This window comes from Indicator indicator, chromosome 1 (genome assembly GCF_027791375.1).
Source record: "Indicator indicator isolate 239-I01 chromosome 1, UM_Iind_1.1, whole genome shotgun sequence".
NCBI lineage: Eukaryota > Metazoa > Chordata > Aves > Piciformes > Indicatoridae > Indicator > Indicator indicator.
Window position 1 is genome coordinate 8643792 of NC_072010.1, and position 23370 is coordinate 8667161.

Genomic DNA, 23370 nt, shown 5'->3' on the forward strand with positions numbered 1-23370 from the left:
TCCTCAGATGACTCACTGTGCAGGATATATTGAATGGTTGTGGAGACAATCTTTAGAAGAGTTATTAGAAGACATACTAATAAAAAACCTCAAAATATGATTGCTGGCATTCAGCCTTACAGTTCAGTGTGGGAACTTCTCCTTCCCGCAGTATAGAGGGAGAGTAGTGTGAACTCATATACAGCGTCTCTTTCCATACACAAATATAAATAGTTAGAGATAGTTTGTGTCTTGTTGGAAGTCTAGGGAGTATCAAGGCTTGGCTCTATTCCACTTTTGCTGTTTTCTTTATGAAAAAAATAAACGTGTATGACCATAAGTTTAATTTGATTTATAAACATGCACAATTAAAGTCGACCCGGTTTGCTCATGTGCCAAAATTGCCCCAGCAGGGGAATTTGGAGAACCTAAATTTATTGGTGTATTTATTCTTCTGGCTCCCACCGTGGCTCTGGCCAAAGCCAAGCTGGAATGAAGCAGAGTATTTCTGCTGTGTGATCAGATATGGTGCCCAACAGGCACAGCTCACTGAGTCACTGATGGGAAAATGTAACCAGGTTATGGGTTAAATTATTGGGCAAAAAACAGTGCCAGCCTCCTGCAGCTGGGGATCTGGTCCCTGGGACACTCAGGGTGGTGGGAATTAAAAAAATGGTAGAATGGTAGGGGTTGGTAAGGACCTCCGAAGATCAAGTCCAACACCCCTGCCAAAGCAGGATCACCTAGGTCACACAGGCAAGCACAGAGATGGAAATGGAGCAGAGATGAGCTGTGCTGATTAGCTCTAATGGCATACAGGTCACCCTTTATCTCAGACTTTGTGGGATGAATAATACCCTGCAAGCAAGCTTATAATACACTATACAAGTTTTTCCTGTCTCAGCAGTATCTGTGGTGCTAGCTGCACTTAAGGCATTTTGCTGCATTCATTTGCAGTTTGAGTGGCTGGCAGGGGTCAACAGCAGAGTGCAGGCTTTTTCACCCCTTGAGCAATGAAGCATTGAGTAAAAGTTATTATTACCAATTAGTGGTGGCATTATTGTTACCAATTAGTGGCTGTATGAAGCAAATCATTAGTCTTAGTTCAGTTATTAGCAGCCAGGTGTTCATGAAACTTGCCATGTGCAGCTCGCATTTGTGGCTCAGCAGTTACCCTCCAGGCCAGTTACTGAATTTGTGATGTCTGTACATGGAGTTTTGTTGTCATGTTCTGTCCTGTTCCCCTCCTGCAAAAAAATACAAACCAAAACAAAACCCAAAATGTTTGAAGTCAGTGTGAAGAGGGTTTTTTTTTGTTACTGGCATTGTTGTGTACCTGGTGAGTGAATAAATAAGACAGTTTCCATCTCTAGGCCAGTGTTCTGAAACCTTTAATATACAGAATTCATGATGTAAAGCCAAAAATTAGATTTCCAGGTTTGTTGCTCGTTGCTGCTTCATTTTTAAGAGCAAAATTGTCATGTCAAGGGAGGGAAAATTACAGTGTAAATTACTCTTTGTCAACAGTATTTTTTTCTTTAGGACTACTGGTTTTGCCCTTAGCATTCAGTATTTCCATATACCTATTAGTTTTGTGTAAACTTTATGTAGGCTTTACACAAGACATTATAAACAGCAGGCAGCGTGAATGAAATTTTAAGAACTTAAATTGCACTTTTGTACTGTGTTTTAATTAAAAATTAAGGAAGTGAATAGGAAAAAATGGAATTTTATCTTTAGTAATATTCCTTATTGAACTACATATTTAACTTTGCATTTTGCAAGGGGATTCATAGCTGTAGCTCTATATAGAATAATAAGTATCAGAAAAGTAAGAATAATAAAATATTGGATAGTCTTGACTTCAATCGAGTAATTAGAATAGGCATTAAAAATCTTTATTCTTGGGGTAATGAGGAGAGGGCTGGGGTGCTGCATTCTCTTTTGGTGATTCAAATGTCTTCTGATTTTCAGTATTAGTGAAGAAAATGTTTGAATGACAAGTCCTTTGAGACTGGTTTAAAACAAATGAGTTGTCAGCTGGCATCGGTCAGGTCTGTTCCAGCACTAGTTGGGCAGGGACATCTGGTGGTGTAGTCAAGGAATAATTGAACTCTTGCAAGGGAAAGTGCAGTTGCATTGGAATGATTAAGTCAAAAACATCATTATGCTTGTACTGTAATTACTTTTGTGTTTCAGATTTATTCTGGAAACTCTTATATGCCTGCTTGTGTATGGTTTTAATTTACTGGAAAAGTAGAAATGAAGGCCTTATTCTTGAGCTGGCAGCTTGCAGACATGGTGTATTGAACACCCTTGACTCAAAGGGCACTTAACCTATAGTCCGTGGTGGGTTTAAAATCAGATTTGTTATACCAGTTCGTGGTTCTGAGGATAAGGTGTGTATAAACCCTATGCATTTTGAGCTCTCTAGTTCTGCAAGGAATTGGCTGTGATCTCTGAGCAAAGCTGCTTTCATTTGTTTGTCTATCATTCAGCATTTGTTTCAATCTGTCTTTCAGTCCATTTTTCTGTAAAAGTGTTATGATAATTTTCAGCTTCTGAATTCCACGGGTAAAGCAGTCAGAAAAAGTGAAATGTTTACATATCTTTGGTTACAAAGTGCTATATTAAAGATACAGGGGGCAATTATATTTCTATGTGTTTACCTTGAGCCCTTATAGATCATATATACATGACCAATATTTTAGGTACAGTCATTTTCAAATGATTGGTCTCTGCAGGCAGTAAGCAAAGATTTGTGTTCACCCACTCCCACTTCTGAAGCTTTTGTGACCACTGTCCTGCCTTCTCTTAGAGTAGCTATGTTTTGAAATGATGGTGTCGATAAGGTACTAGTTTGTGCTTTCTGTATTGTGCCAGGAATGCATTTTTACCATCATTTATTTCTATTTAAAAGGGGTGTGTGTGTGTGTGTGTGTAAACCCTCAAGTATCTTTGCTTTGCTACCAACACAACGCTAAGAAATTTTCCAAGAATGGCTGCAAGGTTCAGTTCCTTTCATTGTGTCCTAGCCAGAAGAAAGTCAATAACCTAATCTTTCACAGCCTTTGCTGGGTGCTTTTCTGGGGTCATTACTCACACAAGAAGCCCTATAGTCTGTAAGGAAGGTGTATTATAATCAAGCTCAGCATCAGTACAACCACCTGGGACTTTTGAATTGAGTCTTTTTCAGGTAGTGAGCTGCAGAGATGAGCACTGTGCAAAGGGGAACAATTAATCTCAAAGTCAGAATAACCATTCCCTCACAGGAGGGTGGGTGTTCAAACAAAGTCCAGCCCTCCTTGCAGTAACATATATTTCATGACTGCTTTTCCATAAAGCAAGAGATCTTTGTCATATGAAATCTTCCATTTTCACTCCAGTGGTCTGTCACCATGCTTTAAAAATTTCTCCACTCTTGTTTTGGGTAAAGGAGAGAAGCATTGGCACTTACATATTGTACTCTGTTTCTGAGATGTCCTAACGTTGTGATGACAGCTGTGAAGTTGGGAACAGCCACAGAGTTGTTACGGATGTGCTGGTTTAGATTAATGAGAAGCTAATGTTCGTCCTTCTATGCAATATTTGATGTATAAAACTTTATATTGAAAGCAGCCCATTATAGAAAGAAATGTTGGGTTTATTTTTCAGGTGCAAAGATGGCTTGAAAGGATTTATATACTCTGCACTGAAGTAAGTAAAGTTTCTGTGGGTATGTGACATAAAGTGAAGATTGTAAGGAATCATATACAGCAGAAGCTGTATTGTGTGAAAACAGTATTCCTGAGAAAAACAATGCTGTTGTAGAACTTTTTTAGCTTTTGGGGTTTCCAGAATATTTTGAAGAAGGCATAATGTGCTGGCAGGAGAGGAAAGTTTTCATATTGGGAGCTGTTATTAAATGAAATGCAGACATACAGTTCAATGGTTTTGAAGGGGCATTAATCTTTTCTCTTCCTAAATCTGGCATTTGTGATTCTTGATACTCTCCTAGAAGCAGATCACTGCTGTGTTTTGACTTTTAGTTTATTTGCTGCATTTACAAAATGTTTAATGAACACCAGGAGTTCTGTAACCCGCACGCAAATAAAGCATGGTTTTGTTGCATGTTCATTTGAGATGTCCTCAAAATGCCACTCAGTCTTGTCTGCCATTGTGGTCCAGGCTTTCCTAGAATTTACTCTGTGATGGGACCCTCTGGTGTTGCTTATTTAGTTGTGGTAGTTGTACAAAGTTCTCCTTGTGTCAAAAATACAAAGACAGGTTATTCTTACCTTTCCCTTACATACTCTGCTGCCCGTCTATCCCTTGGGGCAGCCTGGTGCATGGATGATGTCAACTCACAGGTGGTGAAAACAGATGAATTCAAGCAAGACAGACTTGATGTTGGTAGTGTGAGATATTTTATAGAGTTTGCAGCTATGAAACAGCCAATGGAATTTGATAGCAATTGCAAATAATTAAATAGTTTGGTCTGTAGTCTAGAAACACTCCTGCAGCAACATGCAGAAATGGTGGTTTCTGAAGTCACCAGTTCGCAGTCACATACTGAAAACCAGCACTTTTATACCTTCAGCAAGACTACCACAGCTCCCTGTAGCTTGGATTGTAGTGCCAAGAGTTAAGAAACATCTTGCCATTGTGTCCTATGTTGTCCTTAACACACAATAATTCTACGTCTAAGATGAGCTGTTGTGTTGACAATATCAACTTCTGGGTGAAGAAAGAGGGCTAAGACTGAAGCCAAGCAAAACAAAGTTGATGCTCTTGGTGGGAGCAAAAACATTTTGAAGATTTTTATAAGACATATTTTATAAAAATATTACCGTAATGATCAACCTTTATGCAACCCCTTTTTGCTGTGAAATAGTTGAGATGTCTTGTGTGCCTATTTTCTTATTTAGTGTTTTTCTTTTATATGGGAGACAGACTCTCCTAGTAATATTTTTGTTCCTAGTTTAAAGAAATTCCCAGCAGCAATTGTGACCATTATCTGAAGTTTAAATATATGTTGGTGGAGGGATCTTTTCAAAGAGATACAAGGTTTGGCAGCTGTATGTATTGTCTTTTGTAGACCTTAGAGTAACTGCAAGCTTGTCTTAAAGACTTAAGAGACTTCATGTTTGTCTGTGAGTTATTTATATAATTACTGTTTTGTGATTTTTCTTTCAGGTTCATTGTTGGCAAAGAAGAAATCCCTACTCATTCATTTTCACCTGAAGTAGTGTTTTCAAAAATAGACAGCAAGATAAAGCATTGTGAAAAAGTATCACAGTCAATGAACATACTGACTCTAATGAAAAAGCTTATGGACAAAGTGTGAGTCAAAGAAAAACCAAAATGGTTCATTCTTAGTTAGGTTATTCTAATGTTCTGTTACATTGTATTTGACCATGTTTTAGAATGTTTTTGCTTTGGAATTTAGTGTCTTGTATTTCATTTTTACAGCAGTGTCTTGCAACACGCAGCTGTTTAACAAGGGAGAATGAATTCAGTCAGGTCCAAGTGGCAGAGGGGGTGGTTGCTTTTTCCGCATTTTTCATGGCGTGCTTCTGCTGGTGCAAGTAGCGAAATTGAGGCAAAATTGCACAGCAGCACACCTTACTTAGGTCACCATAAGTGACCATAACATCATCTCATTGGGCACCTACATCCCTGCATTGCATAAAGGAGAAGGGCCTAAGAACAGGATTGGTAGCAAGTGGCTTTCCTCCGCTGTCAGGAGATAGGAAATAGTGAGTCTAAAACTGTTTTGCACAAGGTTAGATCTAGAGATTTGATCTCCTATCCTACAGGATCCAATCTATTGTCTGTAGTATGAGTTTTAAGAACAACATCTGAAGCTTTTCAGTCTAGTATGTTCAAATTGTGTACTTCTACTGTGTATCATTTGTCTGCTTTAGTCACATTGGGTACCCCAGGAATCATTCATTTACAGGGAAGATGGCATGAAAAACGGGCTAGGAGTCTGTTGATACCACAAGTATGAATCTTCACTTCCATTGACCTCTCCAGGAGCAGTTTTATGATGAGCTATTTACCTGCTGGCATGCAAGAGAGAAATCGGTCTTTTGTGTGTTGTGTTCTCAAAGAATTGGCTCATCTTACTTGCTCAGATAATGAACAAACATGAAGTGACCTACATCATATGGAGACTTCCTATGATTTGTTGTAGGTTTTAACTGAAAAATATGAAGAAAGTCAGCAGTGGCTTTTCAGGCCTGACTGTATTAGACAACAAAAGACCTCCAAACAAACACAGCTCCAGTCATATGCGGATTCTTCTAGCTGGGTTATTTATACCTATTTTTTCTTAAATACCACTTAGTTTGCTGGAGATAGTTCATAGCTCTTCCACTGTTCATTAAATACAAGGACCAAAGGTCTGTGGATGGAGAAGACTATTTTTTCTTTAAGGTTTTGAAACTCTAGACTCAGCCACTTAGAAAACTTTCAGTTTTCAGTCCTAATGCTCTCACAGGTTTCACTTCCATATGGTTCTTTTTAATATAATTGAGTCTAAATGCCTGTAACCTGATCACATTCTCATTACAATTTTTGCTACATAAACTGACCTCACAGATGATTTATGGCCATTAGACTTTATAGCACACAATTCCAAACTTCGAAGGTATTTGACACAGTATATAAATTGTGTGATTTATTTTGCATTAAAACTTAAATACTTGACTATAGCAAAATAGGAGGTTTAGACCTGGTGTGACATTACTTTTCATTCTGTGTAATGCAGGGCTAACTGTACAATCCATGCAGCCAAGCCCAAGACAGTCTCTTTTAAATGCTTATAGTCAAATTCTCAGTCTGAAGATCTACAGAAAAGCCTATCCAGTAGAAGAAATACTTCACAAGAGTGAAGGGCTTCTAATTGACAGAGGTCTCACAGGGCATCTCTCTGGATTTTTGTGTGTTCTGCATTGCCCTTCATTGAAATTTACAATGATATGAAAGATGTAAGGATGGAGATAATGGACTCTAGGTCAAGTGTCCTTCCAGAAACATGGCACAGAGACAAACTGGGAGGGTCACATCACTTCTCTGTGTTGGCCATAGAAGAAAATTTGTTCTTTCACTTTGTATTTAATGTGTAGCATGACAAGAGTTTGAGTGCAAGTAAGTGTGCGGACACTTCTTGCTGTACAACTAAAGTATTGTTAGTTTTTATTGGCCTTTTATGGCATCATAAAAGTTCACGGTGCCCTCCAATGGGTAACGTGGGGAATGAGTGGTGAGAAAATAGCACTTTATGTATTTTTAGGTGAGAAAAATTTATGACGCTGAAAACAGCTACGAGTCATTATATGTGTTTCATTGTGCTTTTTTGCAGGTGCAAACATGGCCCAAGGCATAGATGCTGTAAACACTATGAAGATAATTGCATCTCATATTGTATTAAAGTAAGTACAGAAGAAGTTAGATTGACAAATCCTGGCAAAGGCAGAGTAAAAGTATTTAGTCAGAAAAAAATCATATACTTAGGAAGTGAGAAAGTAGCCTATTACTCATTCTTCTTCTATTGAAAATGTGACAAGCCTGAAAACAGATTTTCTCAATCTAGGATGGGGTGTTGGGGGGGGTTTAAACTTCTCTGGTCTTTCAGATTAGTAATAGTGAATGAATAACATAAAATGTGTGGGAAAAAGTGGGCTAGCAAGCAAGGAATTTGTTTTAACTATGTGATGCACTTCACGGCTGAGCCCACTTGTGACTCCACCCGAAATAAAGCACCTGGAATGTGCTGCTTTGGCATGGCACAGCCACGGCACACGTGCAGCTGCGCGAGTCTGGCACGCTGGGCTCGCTTCTCTATTCATTTATTCTATGGGCTCAGGGTAATGAGAGATTGGTCACAGTTGCTGCACCCAGGAAGAGCTGTTCCTGTCCAGTGGCATGATTTAGCCTCCATTATTAATGTGATCAGTGCATTTTTTTTTCAGAGGAGTACTGTGCAGAGCTTTGTTTTGGCTGGCATTGGGTTGGCACAGGTGGTGCCACCTGCTGTGCCTGTTTTAGGAGTTGGTAAGACTCCACCAGATCTCAGTCACTTAATAATTTCCAATTTATATATATGGAGTAGCAAAAATGGATTATTGTATCTTGAGATGCTTTTGATAATACTTTCAAAGATATTTTTAATTAAATTATTATGTATGGTTAATGTTATCTCAGAAGAGCTAGGCTTAAATTTAGCATCAGAAGAGATCTAGCATAACATTTATTTTTGTGCTTATTAACATCATTTTGGCTTGTATTAACACTGTTTTTACACTGCAGTGTATTAGCATAGCACTGTATAAGATGGATGTAAGTTGCACTTGAGTTAGTAGGATTTGAGACAGTGCTGGAGTGCTCTGCTCAGTTCCAATGAGAATGTGCAGCAGAGCATTGACAAACAGTTTAGGATAGTTGCATTACACTTCTGTTGTAGGTATGACATGTATTTAAGAGAACCCAGACTTAAAATTACAATTTCAGAACCTCTCACCACAGTGAGTCCACTTAATGTTTCATTCATGGGCTCTTTTCTTAAAGGCATAACATCTTTGGGTGACACAGACTTTACATTTGTTTTGTTCAGTGCCTTACCATGTAAGTTTGCTGTTCAGTGCCTCCTGGCTCACTTGGTCAACCATCTCTTCAATGCTCACATTTGGTCAGAGTATTCTGTGTATGGAAGAAATTATTTTCTGTGCATGTGATGAGACACTGGAGCAGGTTGCCCTGAAATGCCTGTGTCAGATGCACTTTTACATCAAGTGTTGTCTTTCATTACCCAGTGGTCTTAACCACTTTTAGTCTGGACTTGCTTCCTGACCTCATTTATTAATCTCACAGAAAATCCTTACACATTCTGCATGCATGCTCAGCAGTCAAATCTATAAGCACCCTCATAACACCGTATTATTTTACAAGTGTGGTCAGAACCACAAGGAAAGATTTCTCTTGAGTACTCATAATGGAATTGATGCCTCTTCTCCATGGAAAACCATCATAATCTTCTGGAACAACAAGTGTGAGACTTCATGGGTAAAGAAAGAGATGATCTGACCACTACAGAATATAATGAGCTTGAAGTGCATTTAAAATAGAAAGGTGACCAAGAAAATGCCAACCCAACCTGATCTAGTGGAGAGTGTCCCTGCCTATGGCAAGGGGATTGGAACTAGATGATCCTTGGGGTCCCTTCCAACCCTGAGAATTCAGTGATTCTGTGAAATGGAAATTAATCTTGTGTCACTCAAGTAAAGTGTCCCAAATCTGATTCCAGGTTATGAGTTCTTCAGATCATAGTTAACTGTCCCTATACAACTCTTCCTATCCTTTTTTAAATGAGTAGGAAGATGTGTTAATGATGAAAAGAACAGGAAAATCAAAATGCAGATATTTAGGAGTCCTATTCAACTGTTTATTCAGCATTATTTTGTTCAAATTTCATATACCCTTAAAACTGAATGAGGGAAGAATAAAACACAGGTGAAAATGGAGCTGAACCAAGTCTTGAACTGGCTAAAACATTAATAATTAAGAAAAACCCCAAATTTATGAGGCCACTCTCTCTTTAGAGGAAGCAGTTGTGCATTTGAACTATACTTCATTCTTATACCAGTCCCGAATAGTCTTTTATTATAAGTTATATGTGACTACAGTAATATAATCAGGAGAATATCACTGAAGTGGCAGCCAGATCTTTGAATTTCCTGCCTTTTCTGCGACTTTTTTTTACATTAAAATGAGTGAAAGATTTTATTTTGATGTATTTGGATTTATTTTTAAAGATCCAACATTCCTAAAAAGTTTTCAGTTCTCTCTATGTTCCTGTTCCTGGAGTCAATCAGTAATAATTCTCAGCTGACATGGTTTGAGCATGTTTTTGGAATTTCAAATGTGTAAGGGGGCTTTCAAATCTTATTATGATCTGATGAGCTCTTATTGCCAAAATTTTCCTTCTGTCCTGTATTTTCTCTTACCCTTGAGCATCTCGTCTTCTCATTATCATGTTTGTGCTTTAATTGTCATTGCATGCTTTTTTTACTCCTGCTTCACATATAATTGCACATTAGCTAGTTGACATAATCTGTGATGGCTTTTATGTAACCTTTAGTAATGACACTACCTGATTTCTTAGGCTTCCCTTCATATTTTAAATTCTTCAGACGCTTTAGGTTTGTAAATGTCTGAAAAGAAGTACCAGAAGCAGTGAAATATTTTCCCTCTTTTGGTTTCCACTTTATTGCAATGAGGAGATGTTAGCCAGCAGCAGTAGTCCAGTTGTCCGTTTTTTCTGCTGATGCTGCAGGTGGCAGCAGATAACCCTCATGACCTACCTACAACTAGGATGATTAAAAGGAATATGAAATTTTCTGATCATTGTAGCCTCTGGTTCTCTCTCTTGAAGTAACATGGACTACTGTATACCCCAAACAAACTTCAGATATCTTAAAAAAATACCTTAACTAGTTCCTAATATATTGCAACACGTTGGCTGAGTTTTGCATGTTACTGAACTCTATTATGCAAACACTTGCTTTTCTGAATCTGAGTTACAGCCAGTGTCTGGACTGCGTGATTAACTTCTTAAGAGATCTGTTTCTCCAAAGCAGAGGACAAAAAAAAAAAGAAAATAAAAGAAGGTGTATTCAATGTTTTCTGCAGATAGGTGGTTTCATTGTGCTGCTGCTTCTGGCTGATCAGAGTATCGACTCAGAATCTCCGGAAAAATGGCACTTGACAGAGTTTTCTTTGCTCACTTGTGTTTATTTTAGCGTTCTGTGTATACTGCAGTGTTTTCTATCTCCGTTATCATTTGAGGTCTTCTTATGGAAGGTAAAAATTAGAGTATTGCACATTGATTTTAAGATGTATGACTTTCTTGGACTCTGGAAAAAACACCTACGAGTGTGATACAGATTCACCTGTTTATTTCATGAGCTAAATAGATAAAGGTGATGCACTTGGTGCAATTGAAAAACACCCTCAAGGTCATTGAGTCCAAATGTAACCCAACTACCATGACCACTAAAGTTTATCTCAAAGTGCCACATTTACACTCTTCTTGAATACTTCCAGGGATGATGACTCCACCACCTCCCTGAGCAGCCTGTTCCAATGCCTCACCACTATTTCAGTAAAGAAACTTTTCCTAATATTCAACCTGAACTTCTCCTGGCACAATTTACGTGCATTTCCTTTCATCCTGTTGCTAGTTACTTGGGAGAAGAGACCAACACCAGCCTCACTACAGCTTCCTTTTAGGTAGCTGTAGAGAGCAATAAGATCTCCCATAGCCTTCTCCAGATGAAACAACCCCAGTTCCCTCAGCCACTGCTTGTATGACATGGCCTCCAAACCCCTCACCAGCCTCATTGCCCAATCAAATATGTTTGAGGTGTTTCCAGTTGGAATGAATGTGTCCACTTAAGGCACTGTTCCTTATCCCATCAGAGCTACTTTTCCTGCAGGTGGGTGAAAAAATGCCAAACACTGTTGTGCTCTTGTTTGTTCTCATGTTCTTGGCTTCATTACTGCTGGGTTCAGGACTTTCTCTTCATATAATGATATCTGGTAATGTAATCATCTGAATAGTTTTGAAGACAAAGGCACTAGGTACCTTTTCATTTTAGGGGTGAATATACATTCATCTTAATTTTGACATTTTAACTACACAAAATTCACAGTGCATTTACATCTCTGCCTACCTCACACACCTTTCATTGGGTATTTTCATTATTCTATCAAAAATTACTGGGTCACTGGCTGTTCAGTACTTCTAATCTACATACCTTTAAGAGTAGCAGAGGAAGAAGAGGAAATTTTTCATTCATAGCTACTGGATGATGCAATGTGTTTTCTTCCACTTGGTTCTCATAAACCACTTCTTGAATAGCAGGGAGAATGATTGCTTCAGGAAGAGTTTATTATTGGATGTTTAACCACAATACAATTTTATAAGCTTTATGATACATTAAAAAGTTCTGTAGGAGGTAAAACTTTTGTGAGTTTCTGTGTTTGAAAGGTTGCTCAATCAAAGTCTCTGCCAGTTGTTTCTGTAACTGGAATATTTTGGTGTCTTTGAGTATCTACTGAACTACTACAGTAATCATGAGCAATTGGTGCCTTCCTTATTTGCCACAGGGAGTGTGCAGGTAGTTTTCAGATAAGGCATCTTGCAACTGAAAAATGAATAGATTTTATTTGGAATGATTAGAGAAGTTCAGCCATAGGGTAAGAATAATGAGAAGAAACTGTGGTTTATAAGAAACTGGGGAGAAGAATTTGGAAAGAAAGTCTATGTGGTTTTGTGATACAGTATACAAAAGCAGATTTGTATCCAAGGTGAAGTAGTAAGAAAAAAATCATTGGGAGCTGTGTTACCCTGAGTATCTCTGCATGTAAGAGTTTCACTCTTTCTCTTGCTGCAGCCATCACTCAGCCTCCAGTTTGGTTGAGCCTATGCCAAACCATCCAGGTCTATTTTTAATTCTCACACATTCTGAAATTTATTTTTTGTGAAGTTCTTCTCTTTTAGTGCTTTCTCCAGACATTGCAGTGCTCTTTTTTCCCACTGCATTACCTTCCTCTTTATACCCATTTGTGGTTAGAAGCTGGTCAGTAACCTGGAAATGAAGTCATCAGGATTGTTTCAAAGCACAGAATTTCAGAGCTGAAGAGAAATGGAGTTGGTCCAATTCATAGAATTAAAGAAGAGTCAATTGTCTGATTTTATTGCCTTTCTTGTTTTACAGGGGAATTAGGATAAAAACCCATACACAACAGATCTTGATTTCAAAAGACAGAGAAGCATGGGGATGCATTTTGCATTGTATCTGCAGAGTGGGTTTTGAACTGCTCAGTGTCAAAAATAATTACTTCTGTAAATGTTTTCTTTTTCCCTGAATCTGTAGTTTCTCACCACAAAATATTTCTTTCTTTTCTCTAGGGCTTCATTAGGATGTTTAGCATCGGTTACCTGATCCAGTGTTGCCTTCGGATTCCATCCGCCTTCCGGCATCTGTTCACAAAACCATCCCGGATACTTCCCCTCTTCTACAACAAGGAAAATTTCCAGCTTGGAGCTTTTCTGGGATCTTTCGTCAGTATATACAAAGTAAGCTCATAAAATACAGAAATGAGAAATGTGTGGGTTTTATTTTTCTTTTCAGAATATGAAGAGCTGAAAAGCGTAGCTGTTTGCTGTTTGCTACAGCATGGCAGGGACAAATTCTGTAGTATTGCAGTAATCAAACTGTACACAGGAAACCAAGGTTCCATTCTGTGTGGTTTTTTGATTGTTTATGAATAAACCAAATGGATTTTGCAGCATGTTATCAAGATTTGGAGATAGGGGGTAGTTCAGAGAAAGTGAATTCAGATATCAAAGGAACCTGATGTTACACAAAACCGTTTTAGCGTAGATACCAGTAGTGGCTGCAGTAGCAGCAGCATGGCCAAATAGAAGCCATTTGCAGATTTTTGGGGCTCAAATATCCAGAATTCTTACTTGACACTAAATAACTGGAGATTACAGCGCATCTATCACGTGCATCTGAGGAGACATTGCACTTACCACTTGGATGTCTGTCCATCTTCAACATTGCAAGATGATAGATTGCAAAGTGATATGCATTCGTACAGCATTGTTGGAATTAATCAAATCATGTTTATTTATGCCAAAAGCAAGTGTGGCAAAGCACATACCGTAAGGGAGAATATATTGCCTAGTGCAGTGCTGAAGTGGCTTTTGCACTTTTGTATTCTTAATCAGATACATAATTTTTTAACTGCTACTTTACTTGCTCTGCAAAGTTGGGATAATGCTGTGTTATTCAGGATAAATACCACTTTACTGAAAGTTAAAAAAACAGCTGTTACTTGTAAGCAAAAAAGCGTTTAACTTCACTAGCAGTTGGATTGAGGGACAAGAATTTGTAAGGCTACAGAGTCAAAAAATTTTGATGGCAAAGTGCAAATGGGCTGTTCAGAGTTTATTTGGAAATTAAATTTTTGTTCAAACTTTTAAGATAAAAGTCTTTAGAGAAAGAAAAGTATTTAAATTGCAAAAGCTGAAATGACTTTGCTGTCTTTTAAAAGCTCCAATTGCAGGGTGTGATTTGGTTCTATGGAGACTCATTGTACAACAGTAATGTACTCTGACCTTTATTTATAATTGATTAAGTATGTACTTGGCACTGGTGAGGTGGCACCTTCAGTACTGTGTTCAGTTTTGGGACCATCTCTACAAGAAAGGCATTGAGGTGCTGCAGTGTGTCCAGACAAGAGTAATGAAGCTGGTGGTGAGAGTCTAGAGAACAAGTCCTATGCAGAGCGGCTGAAGGAACTGAGGATGTTTAGTCTGGAGGAAAGAAGGCTGAGGGGAGACCTCATTGCTCTCTACTACTACCTGAAAAAAATTTGTAGTAATGTAGAGATCCATCTCTTCTCCCAAGTTACAAGTGACAGGACAAGAGGAAATGGCCTCAAGTTGTGCTGGGGGACATTTAGATTGGACATTGGAAAAATCTCTTTCCCAAAAAAGGTTATTATGCCCTGGAACAGGCTGCCCAGGGAAGTAGTGGAGTCACCATCCCTGGAAGTATTTAAAAGTCATGTAGATGTGGCACTTAGTGACATGGCTTAGTGGTGGACTTGCTAGTGTTAGGCTAATGGTTGGACTTAATGATCTTAAAAGGTCTTTTCCGACCTAAATGCTTCTATATTTCTGTGATTCTGCTTTCTGTTACTGCTTGTGTTCCATAACTGCCGCAATTTGGGATGCATTATTTTTCTTCCACTTAGAAATAAGCATATAAAGCAGCAGGGATTTGAGTCACTCCAAAAGATTAGACCACAGTCAAAAAAATTAAATGCTTGATGCATTTTAAACCCAAAGAAACTGAAGTATGGGCTGCTTTTCAAAATGTCCATCTTGTCCCTAAAAACAGTCTAAAATACCATGTAGGATTGTAGTAGCCATGCTATTGATATTTTTTGTTCCTCTTACTGTTAATGTCAGCAAACACAGTTTTGCAGAAATTAAGTTGGCTGTGGTAGCCTGGTTTACTAGTTTATTAGTTTGAGTAGGTAAGTTTACTCTCTTAATTGCAATGCATCGGTGGCTTTGTAAGGAATTTATTTTTTAAATGTGCACTGCAGAATAGCTAGGGAGATCCCATCTGTAGTGCAATGTCCATTGTGGGATGCAGATATTGCTTCTTTCTTTTTGTTTTAATGCATTTCCAAGAGTGGGGGGTTCATCTGAGGGCCACCAAGATGATTTTAGGACTGAATCACATGATGTGTGAGAAGAAAAAGGCTCAGGGGAGGTTTTATTGTTGCTTACACCTCTTGGATGTGTGCATTGTCAGGATGAATGGCAATGGGTGCAAGCTGAAACACAGGAGATTCCTAAGAAATACAGGGAAATATGTTTTCCTGTAAGGGCGGCCAAATACTGAAACAGGATGCCTAGTGGGGCTATGCAATCTCCATTCTTGGAGATGCTCAGAACTCATCTGGACAAGTTCCTGAACTACCTGCTCTAATTAGACCTGCTTCAGGCTGGACAAGGCGGTCTCCAGTGGTCCCTTCCAAAATAAATGAGTCTTTGATTCTTTGAGAAGCACACAAGAGAATTGTTAAGAGACTAGCACAGGTGTCTCAAAGCCGACATCAGCAGGCTGTCATACGGAATTACACAACGGTCAATCAGTGCTGTCAGCACTGGACTGGGTCTAACTAAGCAGAACTTGAACCATTTAGAAGCAAACAGAAATTTACAGAATTTGGAGAGCGAATATGGATTTCCAAAACATGTACAGGATGAGGCAGAGGCAAGAGCCTTTTTGCATACAAGTCCTTGGTAGTAACTAAACATCAAGCACTATCACTTTTAGAAACAGACACTGTCTGTAGAACTATGGCATTCACTTCAGAAACTGCAGCTGGAGACTGGGATGAAAAGTAAAAAAAAAAACAAAACACTGAACAAAATTAGTTCTGTTGTAACTGAAACCAGGATGTTATGAATTCAAGATTAGCTTTGGAGTGAGATAGGTACCCAAAATAGATCTGTTCTTTGATTTTGAAAGAAATGGTCATGGTAAACTGTGCATGAAAACAATGAAATGTTTCAGGTACTGTGGATTATGGGTATTACTAAACTGCACTCTTAATTCATATTGCATTCACTGGCTTATAGAGGAGTATCTCCAGTCAATGTGTTATGAAAGAGAAATACCTAGGGCTAACCCTGCTTTCTGTTCTCCTACAGGGTACAAGTTGCTTCCTGCGTTGGGTACGAAACCTAGATGATGAGCTTCATGCACTAGTAGCTGGTGAGTCCATGACAAGAAGTTTATATTGCCTCTCTTGGTACTCTGCAAATATTTTTCTTGTTTGTTCTTTCATTCCCTTTTCAGACTTCTGTGGTGAAAATAGGACTGTGTACATCAAGACTGTGTCAAAGTGATAGTGGTGTTTCAGGTAGCTTCAAATAAAGAGCTGCAACTAAAACTGTAAGGCAAATCCCATCATGTGAGTTTTACCATCAGCTTTAGAGACAACAATTATTGTTTGTACAAATGTGAACTTGTCCTTTTCCAACTCTGAAGATGCAAGCTTCAAATACTGACTCTTCCATATGTGGCAGAATACACATTTGTAATGGTGGGCTCCACAGGTTCCAAAGAAGGACCCTTTTGACATGACATTTGCATGATGTTGCATATATCACGTATTGGAACTCAGAGCTCTCTCTTCCTTGTGGAATGAGAGAGGAAGTTTGATGCTGTTCTCCTAAGCACTGGACTACAGATTTATCTCAGTGTTTCAAAACTCTCTTTTTGTAATGATATAAACCTTACTTTAATGGGCAGCACAGGAACATCCCTGAACTTTGTTGCAGCAACTGAAAGCATAATCTTAGGTAGTGTCGGTTAGCTGACAGACTGCAACAGCAACAATAAATCACAACCTTAACAATACTTTCATTTTCTAATTGTTACAGGGTGTCTAGCAGGAATTTCTATGATGTTTTACAAAAGTACTAATATCTCTATGTATCTGGCATCCAAGTTAGTAGAGGTAAGATATTATATCCTTATAACAGATTTCTTCATTTCATGTATTTTTTAAAGCAAGAAAATGAACTTCACAGGCTTTGTCAGACCGTTTCCATACAACATCCAGTTGTGCAGTGGTGGTGTGTCTCAGAATGAGTGTGCCAAGAGCCAGTGGTGTTCTGTGGTCTCATTTCTTTCTTATTTTCTTTTCTGTAACTCATTTTAAAAGTCCTTTGTCCACTGTTTTCCACATGTATTTCCATGAATTTTTTTAATCTCCTGATAGCCCTTTGCTTTGTAGCTTTTGCAGTTCTTAAATCTGAAAGTTCCAAGAATGTCTATTTTGCCAGAAACATAAATCAAACTAGTCCTTAATTGCAGATTTATTGCCAAAAGCCACAGCTTAACTTCCTGCCTTTGTTCCCTAATTTTGGCATTCAGCAGTCTAAGATAACTCAGAATAGCTTAGGTTTTAGTCTATAGCTGGAATTGTTTGTCAGTATACTTCAACTGATTGGATTCCCAGCTTTGCAGTGAACTTCATTCTAATTACTATTTTTCAGGCTTGAAATATTTCTATGAACTTGTTAAAATTAGGAGCTCAGGGGTAAAAAAACAACTTTGTAGAATCTGGGTATATTGATTTTACTTTGCTAACCAGCTTTTGATGTCTTCCTGTGGTTTTTCCATAAAACTGGGACTTGGTCATGGTTATTTTCCTGCTGAATAAGTTGAGAGCATTCTGTTATTGTGCATCATCCCAGAATCACAAAGCAGACCTGCAGACCTTGAGGGCCTCCTTCCCTAGTGGTATTTGTCAATCTCCATTACCAGAGCAGAATCCATTTGAAAGAATATAAAGAGAAGGAACTTTTTAAAGCATAAGATTAAACATAAAAAGGGATAACTCTGTTTATTCTTGCTGCTTGTAATGCTAGATCAAGTGAAGGTAGTTCACATATTGCTTGTATAAAATCTGGGTTACCCATACTGGCTTAGAATACTAGTTGTAAAAAAAAAAAATCAATATTATCTTGCATTGCTGATGTTTTTTTCTGGACTTTGAGACATTGTGGCTGCAATGAAATAAGGAAAGTGCTGTATGTTCTTTCTTTTTCTTTTTCTTTTCTTTCTTTTTTTTTTTTTTTTCCAACTACTTTTCTCATCTTACACAAGCCAAGGGTAACTGACCAAAGAGGCGTGTGCTGCTTTGGAAGGTCAAGCTGTGCTCAGGAAAATAAACTTTACATGTTTTCTCAGAAAGGAAAGTATGTGATTTCAAGCTGTTTAAGAACAGTGAATATTCACTTTGTTGGAATAGTTACTGCATTGTTCTTTTGCTTTTTTAAAATGAAGAATTTAACATAGCGAATTTTCCCTTTTTTTATCTTTAAAATCTATACTACCCTTTCTAACACTCAAGCTTTTGCTATGTCCTGGTTTATGCATTAATAGCCTCTCACTCTATTCATCGTGGATAGCTTCTATAAGCTATCTCACAGTCACGTATGGAGATACACAAGAATATTTGAACAAACGTTAGTAATGTTGACATACTACTTTGAAAAGGTAAAATAATAAATAGCTATGTTGTTGATTTTGTTTTATTTATCATTTTTTGCTTATTTTTATAGACTATGTATTTCAAAGGCATTGAAGCAGGGAAGGTTCCCTATTTTCCTCATGCAGACAGCATCATCTATGCCATTTCTACAGCAATATGCTTTCAGGCGGTAAGTATATTCCCTTCTAAAAGAACACAAAGTTCTTTTAGTTTAAGTCAAATGTTGAATGGAGTGGAGAAGCACAGGGCTACAGTGTGATACAGTGATTCCAGCATGATGCTGTGAATCAGGGCTCCTGCATCTTGCTTTTGAGTGTCACAGTTGGGAAAGTAATTTTGGGGCTCAAATTCCTCATATGCTTGTAGCTGAATGTCTTACACAAAGCACTGAATGCTGTGGAAAAGATCTCAAATGGCACTTCATGAGAAAACAAACATTGAGTGTGTAGGCTTTCATAAGCATGTCTCCAGACTGTTCCTTAAGGAGACAATATATTGCAATATTTTATGCTTTTAAAATCAACTATAGTTTTTACTTTCAGCTAACTTGAATTCACATTGCCTACTTGAACATATCTGCAAAAATTAGTAAGAAAATGTGAACTTTTGTGTTTGAAACAAGCTGTAGTTATCATCTTTTGCACTTTCCGAGAAATTACATGCCTTCACCCTCAGTCCCTTTATTGGCTACAACAGTGAGAAAACCTTTTTTCCATTGGGACTCAAATTGCTGTTCTACTACATCTCACCATTTATAGATCTTCTGCTGTAACACACCGTTAAATGTTTTCTGGATGTTCATAACTATATGTATTTTTTTGTGCCCCTCAATAAAGAGACTATAAAATGCCCTTAAAGCCTTGTGCTAGGCAGGACAGTTCTACTTCTCCTGCTCGTTGCTCCCATATATTTGGGAATATCTCTCATTCTAGTATTAACATCAAAGTGAACTGATACTTTAGAGCTTGGGATGTGCCTGAAGGTCTGCAGCATTGAAATCTCCAAATTACTATTGGCAAAAGCCAATAGTTATGAGGCTAACAGAAATTAAGTTCATATGAGAAAAGAGGAAAGGTTTTTCATTACTTACTAATTGGAAAAGGCATCCAAGACTAGAAATAAATTGCTAGATTTAGGGAAGGGGGAAATTAGCAAAGGGACCTATGCTGATACGGTTGTTACTTACTATATTCATAAGTGACCTGGAAAAGTAATGGAATAGAAAAGAGACAAAAATTTTGGTTATATAAGATTACTTACAAGATGTAAGATGAAATATAAGGATGACTGACTACAAGAAATGGCAGAACACAAAATACAGTGAGTGGAGGATAAAATAGCAGGTAAATTTGGCAGCCACACATGCAAAATCGTGTATGTAGAAATAATAAGGATTATTGTTGCTTTGTCTGAAATGAGATCTATATTATTTGCCACCACTTTTGAAAGATAGTCTTCTGGGAATATCACTTTGTGCTGGTAGTGATCATACAGAGCATCAATTTCAGCTGTGAGTGGTTTGTCTGCTGACGGTGCTGGACCTTGGCACACAGCTACTTTGGTTCATGAATCATGAGATCATTTTTTAAAAAATTGAAATACTTCTGTGTTTATTTCTATAACTACCCTTCGAGTGGTTTTGGCAACATACTGTGGCAGATGCAGCTTTTGCCTGACGTTGTCTCCTGGCTCTGACAGAATCCTTTCCTTGCAGGCTGTCATGGAAGTTCAGAACTTGAGACCATCATACTGGAAATTTCTTTTACGACTAACGAAGGGCAGGTATGTAACCAGTGGTATGTTATGGCTTGTCTAAACACATCATTGATCACATTCACCTTTCTATGTCATTAGTTGTCAACAGCAGAGCAGTAGCAGTATATATGGACTAATTTCCTGAGTATTTGCTTTGCTTTTCAAATGGTTTCCAGTCCACTTGAAGTTCTTTGCTGCTGAAGTGACACCGATACGTTTAGTCTAGTGACAGAAGCAAAAACTTAAATTTCACTAAGACTGTTTAGCAGATAAATATTTTACTTGAAAACATTTTTACCTTTGGGGAGTAAAATGCTTTCAGTTTTCACTGAAATATGAAGAATCTGGTAAACAACTAAGCAGGCTGAAGAAATCACTTGCTGTGTGCATTGATCCACAACGTGGTATTACTGCACGTTTAAAAGCATTACTAGAAATGTCAGAGTACTTCCTAAGAATACCTTGAAGATACAATAGTTTTTTATCAGAGGTCTGTTTCAATTGGGATAGGAATTATTTTTCTTGGAAAGCTAGTGAAAGGTTTTCACTGATTATAATAACCATAAATTTACACTGTAGTATGATTTAGTGAAGTGTATATTATTTTACTGATGTAGTACGTGGCTGAAACAAGGCATCCAAATCTTGATGTGGAATGGGTTTATAAAAGGTAAAGTTTGTCGTGTCAGTGAGCTCTCCAGACTGTAAAAACAGAAGTGAAATCAGAGGGCAGTCCCTGGAGAATATCGAACCTACACTCCCCCACACTCTTAGGTGGACATAAGGTGGCTGAATAAATTGCTAGACATAGTGGGAAGCTTTCGTCAAGATGCCTGGAGGCAGTCTGCAGGCAACCTCTGAGGCTGTACAAACATGATACGGGGGGATGATGTCACTCCAGATGTTCAATTTTGGCTGCATTTTCCCCTCTTGTGCTAATACTATGATGGCTTTAGTTGAAAGAGAGGAGAAAAAAGAAATCCTATTCTCCTCATTTATTTTATCTGAAGTAAATCTCTGTAATAGTGATTTTGACACTCTCTACGTAGAGGCAGATTCTTGACATTTCATAGGTCTTTCACTCAACAATTTTCAAGACTAAAGACATGGCAATAAATTGTAACATCTATAAAATCGTTATTCACACTTGGGTCTTCTAGCTTCAGTCCATTCCCTCTCATCCTCTCAGTACAGGCCCTTGTACAAAGTCTCTCCCCAGCTTTCTCATAGGCCTCCCTAGAAGTTCTGTTTATTTAAAAAAATAAATTAATAATCTGTTGACTCTCTCCTGACTTCTTTTTCAGGTTTGCTCTCATGAACAGGAAAGTTTTAGATGTATTTGGTACTGAAGCATCTAAGACCTTCAAGGATTTCACACCTAAGCTTGACCCAAGATACACTGTTGTACCACCAGATCTACCAGTGGAGCTGTCTTGAGAACAGCAGTAAATCTTGTCATTGAATGTGATCAGCATTTTGTCACAAAAAGTTAACTAACAGTCTCATATAAGAAGGGGGCTTTGAGCTTCACTTCAGTATTATTTCAATGAGAAATGCTTTTTACCAATCGAAAATACTGAAACTTTGCAGGGAAGTGTGGCTTAGTGATTAAGCCCCTTCTGTACACAGAAAATATTTCTGGATTTCTGTAGCTGGTTGACAGTGTGGTAGATTCCTGAATGAATGCAACAAATGAGTAATATATTCAGAGAAGTAAAACATAAATGTGCATCATAATTTCAAAAAATCTCTAGTTCATGCCAATAGAATATTTCTTGGTAAAACTGAAAGGAATTCTTAATTTTACAAAGAAAGACAAATGACATAGTACAAGTCCACAGTTTTACCTGATCTTAAAACTATTACAGTCAGGTGAAAATGCCTCCTTGACTTTCTAAATTGTCACTGATTTATCTCAAAACAGCCACTGCCCACTCATTATGTAAAACTTACAGTAGTTCTATACAGCTATGGCTGCAAAGTAAGGCATTCCTTAGGAAAAGAAAATGCATATTAATTGAGAAATCACATTCCAGGGCTGTAAATCCCACTGGCAATACAGATAACAGACTAGGAAAATAAGGCAGCAGTACCAGCGCCTGCTGCGCCGTGAGGATCCGTGGGGTGTGGTGGCCAATATCTGCCAAGTGGAAAATGACAAAACCAGCAGAGGAAGGAATGAAACGTTCCAGCCTCTGAGATGGTGCTGGAAACAGCAGACAGTTACAAAAATAAAAAAGCCAAGAACAAAACAACAAGGAAAAAAAAATCCCCCAAAATATACTGAAATTAAATGTTTATTTTTAAAGAACTTGACATTGTCACTTTAGATGGCATTGAGTTGTTTGTCAAGCTGCAATGCCAGCCAGCATTTCCAGCGTCCTTTGAAAGAGAACTGACCCTGAGGTTAGTCTGTTACAAGAGAATGGGTTTGACTATCATATTAATAGGATTTTTGCCTTCTGCTCCATGAAGAGTGGTTTTCCCTCAGCCCATCAGCTAGCCACAACTGGGACAGTTACATTCAATTTAATATGGCTCTTGATGCAAATAACTGCTACACGAATTCCATCTCATTTTTGCCCTATGTGTTTCTGCAGATAAAAGAGTTGGTGACCTAAGTGAGACCCTGACATTTTAATTGGTTGGCTTTTTTTTTTTTTTTTTTTGCTCTAGGGAGCTTTTTTTATATTAGAATCCATTCAGATGATGCTGAATGGTGTTTGTTACCCTACAACTTAATAAAAAGATAAACTATATTCACATTCAGCTAAAAAGAGCTAGGGAATCGAAACTGCATTAGATTGCATGTATATCAAGAAGGAAAAAAAGTGAAAGAAATCAGTGGTTTATTGAAAGTCTTTGTTGGACGGTATGAATTGGATTAATTACTAGAATCTTTGTCTGGTAACACTGTAATCCTACCCCAGCCTTAAGCATATTTTAATTCCTGTTAGTTTAATTTCTTATTGCTGAATACGCAGTAATTTTTAT

At 37.9% G+C, this 23370-nt stretch overlaps 1 protein-coding gene across 2 annotated transcripts in view; it reads left to right on the top strand.

The window, feature by feature from the left end:
* The window catches only part of TMEM135 (transmembrane protein 135), a 172850-nt gene extending 151037 nt beyond the window's left edge, over nucleotides 1-21813 (top strand). For both annotated transcript variants that reach the window (XM_054387070.1, XM_054387078.1), the window contains 9 exons: nucleotides 3634-3675; nucleotides 5155-5301; nucleotides 7328-7397; nucleotides 12938-13105; nucleotides 16268-16331; nucleotides 17003-17079; nucleotides 18692-18790; nucleotides 20336-20403; nucleotides 21681-21813. In XM_054387070.1, the coding sequence (XP_054243045.1) occupies nucleotides 3634-3675; nucleotides 5155-5301; nucleotides 7328-7397; nucleotides 12938-13105; nucleotides 16268-16331; nucleotides 17003-17079; nucleotides 18692-18790; nucleotides 20336-20403; nucleotides 21681-21813 (868 nt within the window). The remainder of the gene's footprint in view (nucleotides 1-3633; nucleotides 3676-5154; nucleotides 5302-7327; nucleotides 7398-12937; nucleotides 13106-16267; nucleotides 16332-17002; nucleotides 17080-18691; nucleotides 18791-20335; nucleotides 20404-21680) is intronic.
* Nucleotides 21814-23370: the final 1557 nt, after the last annotated feature.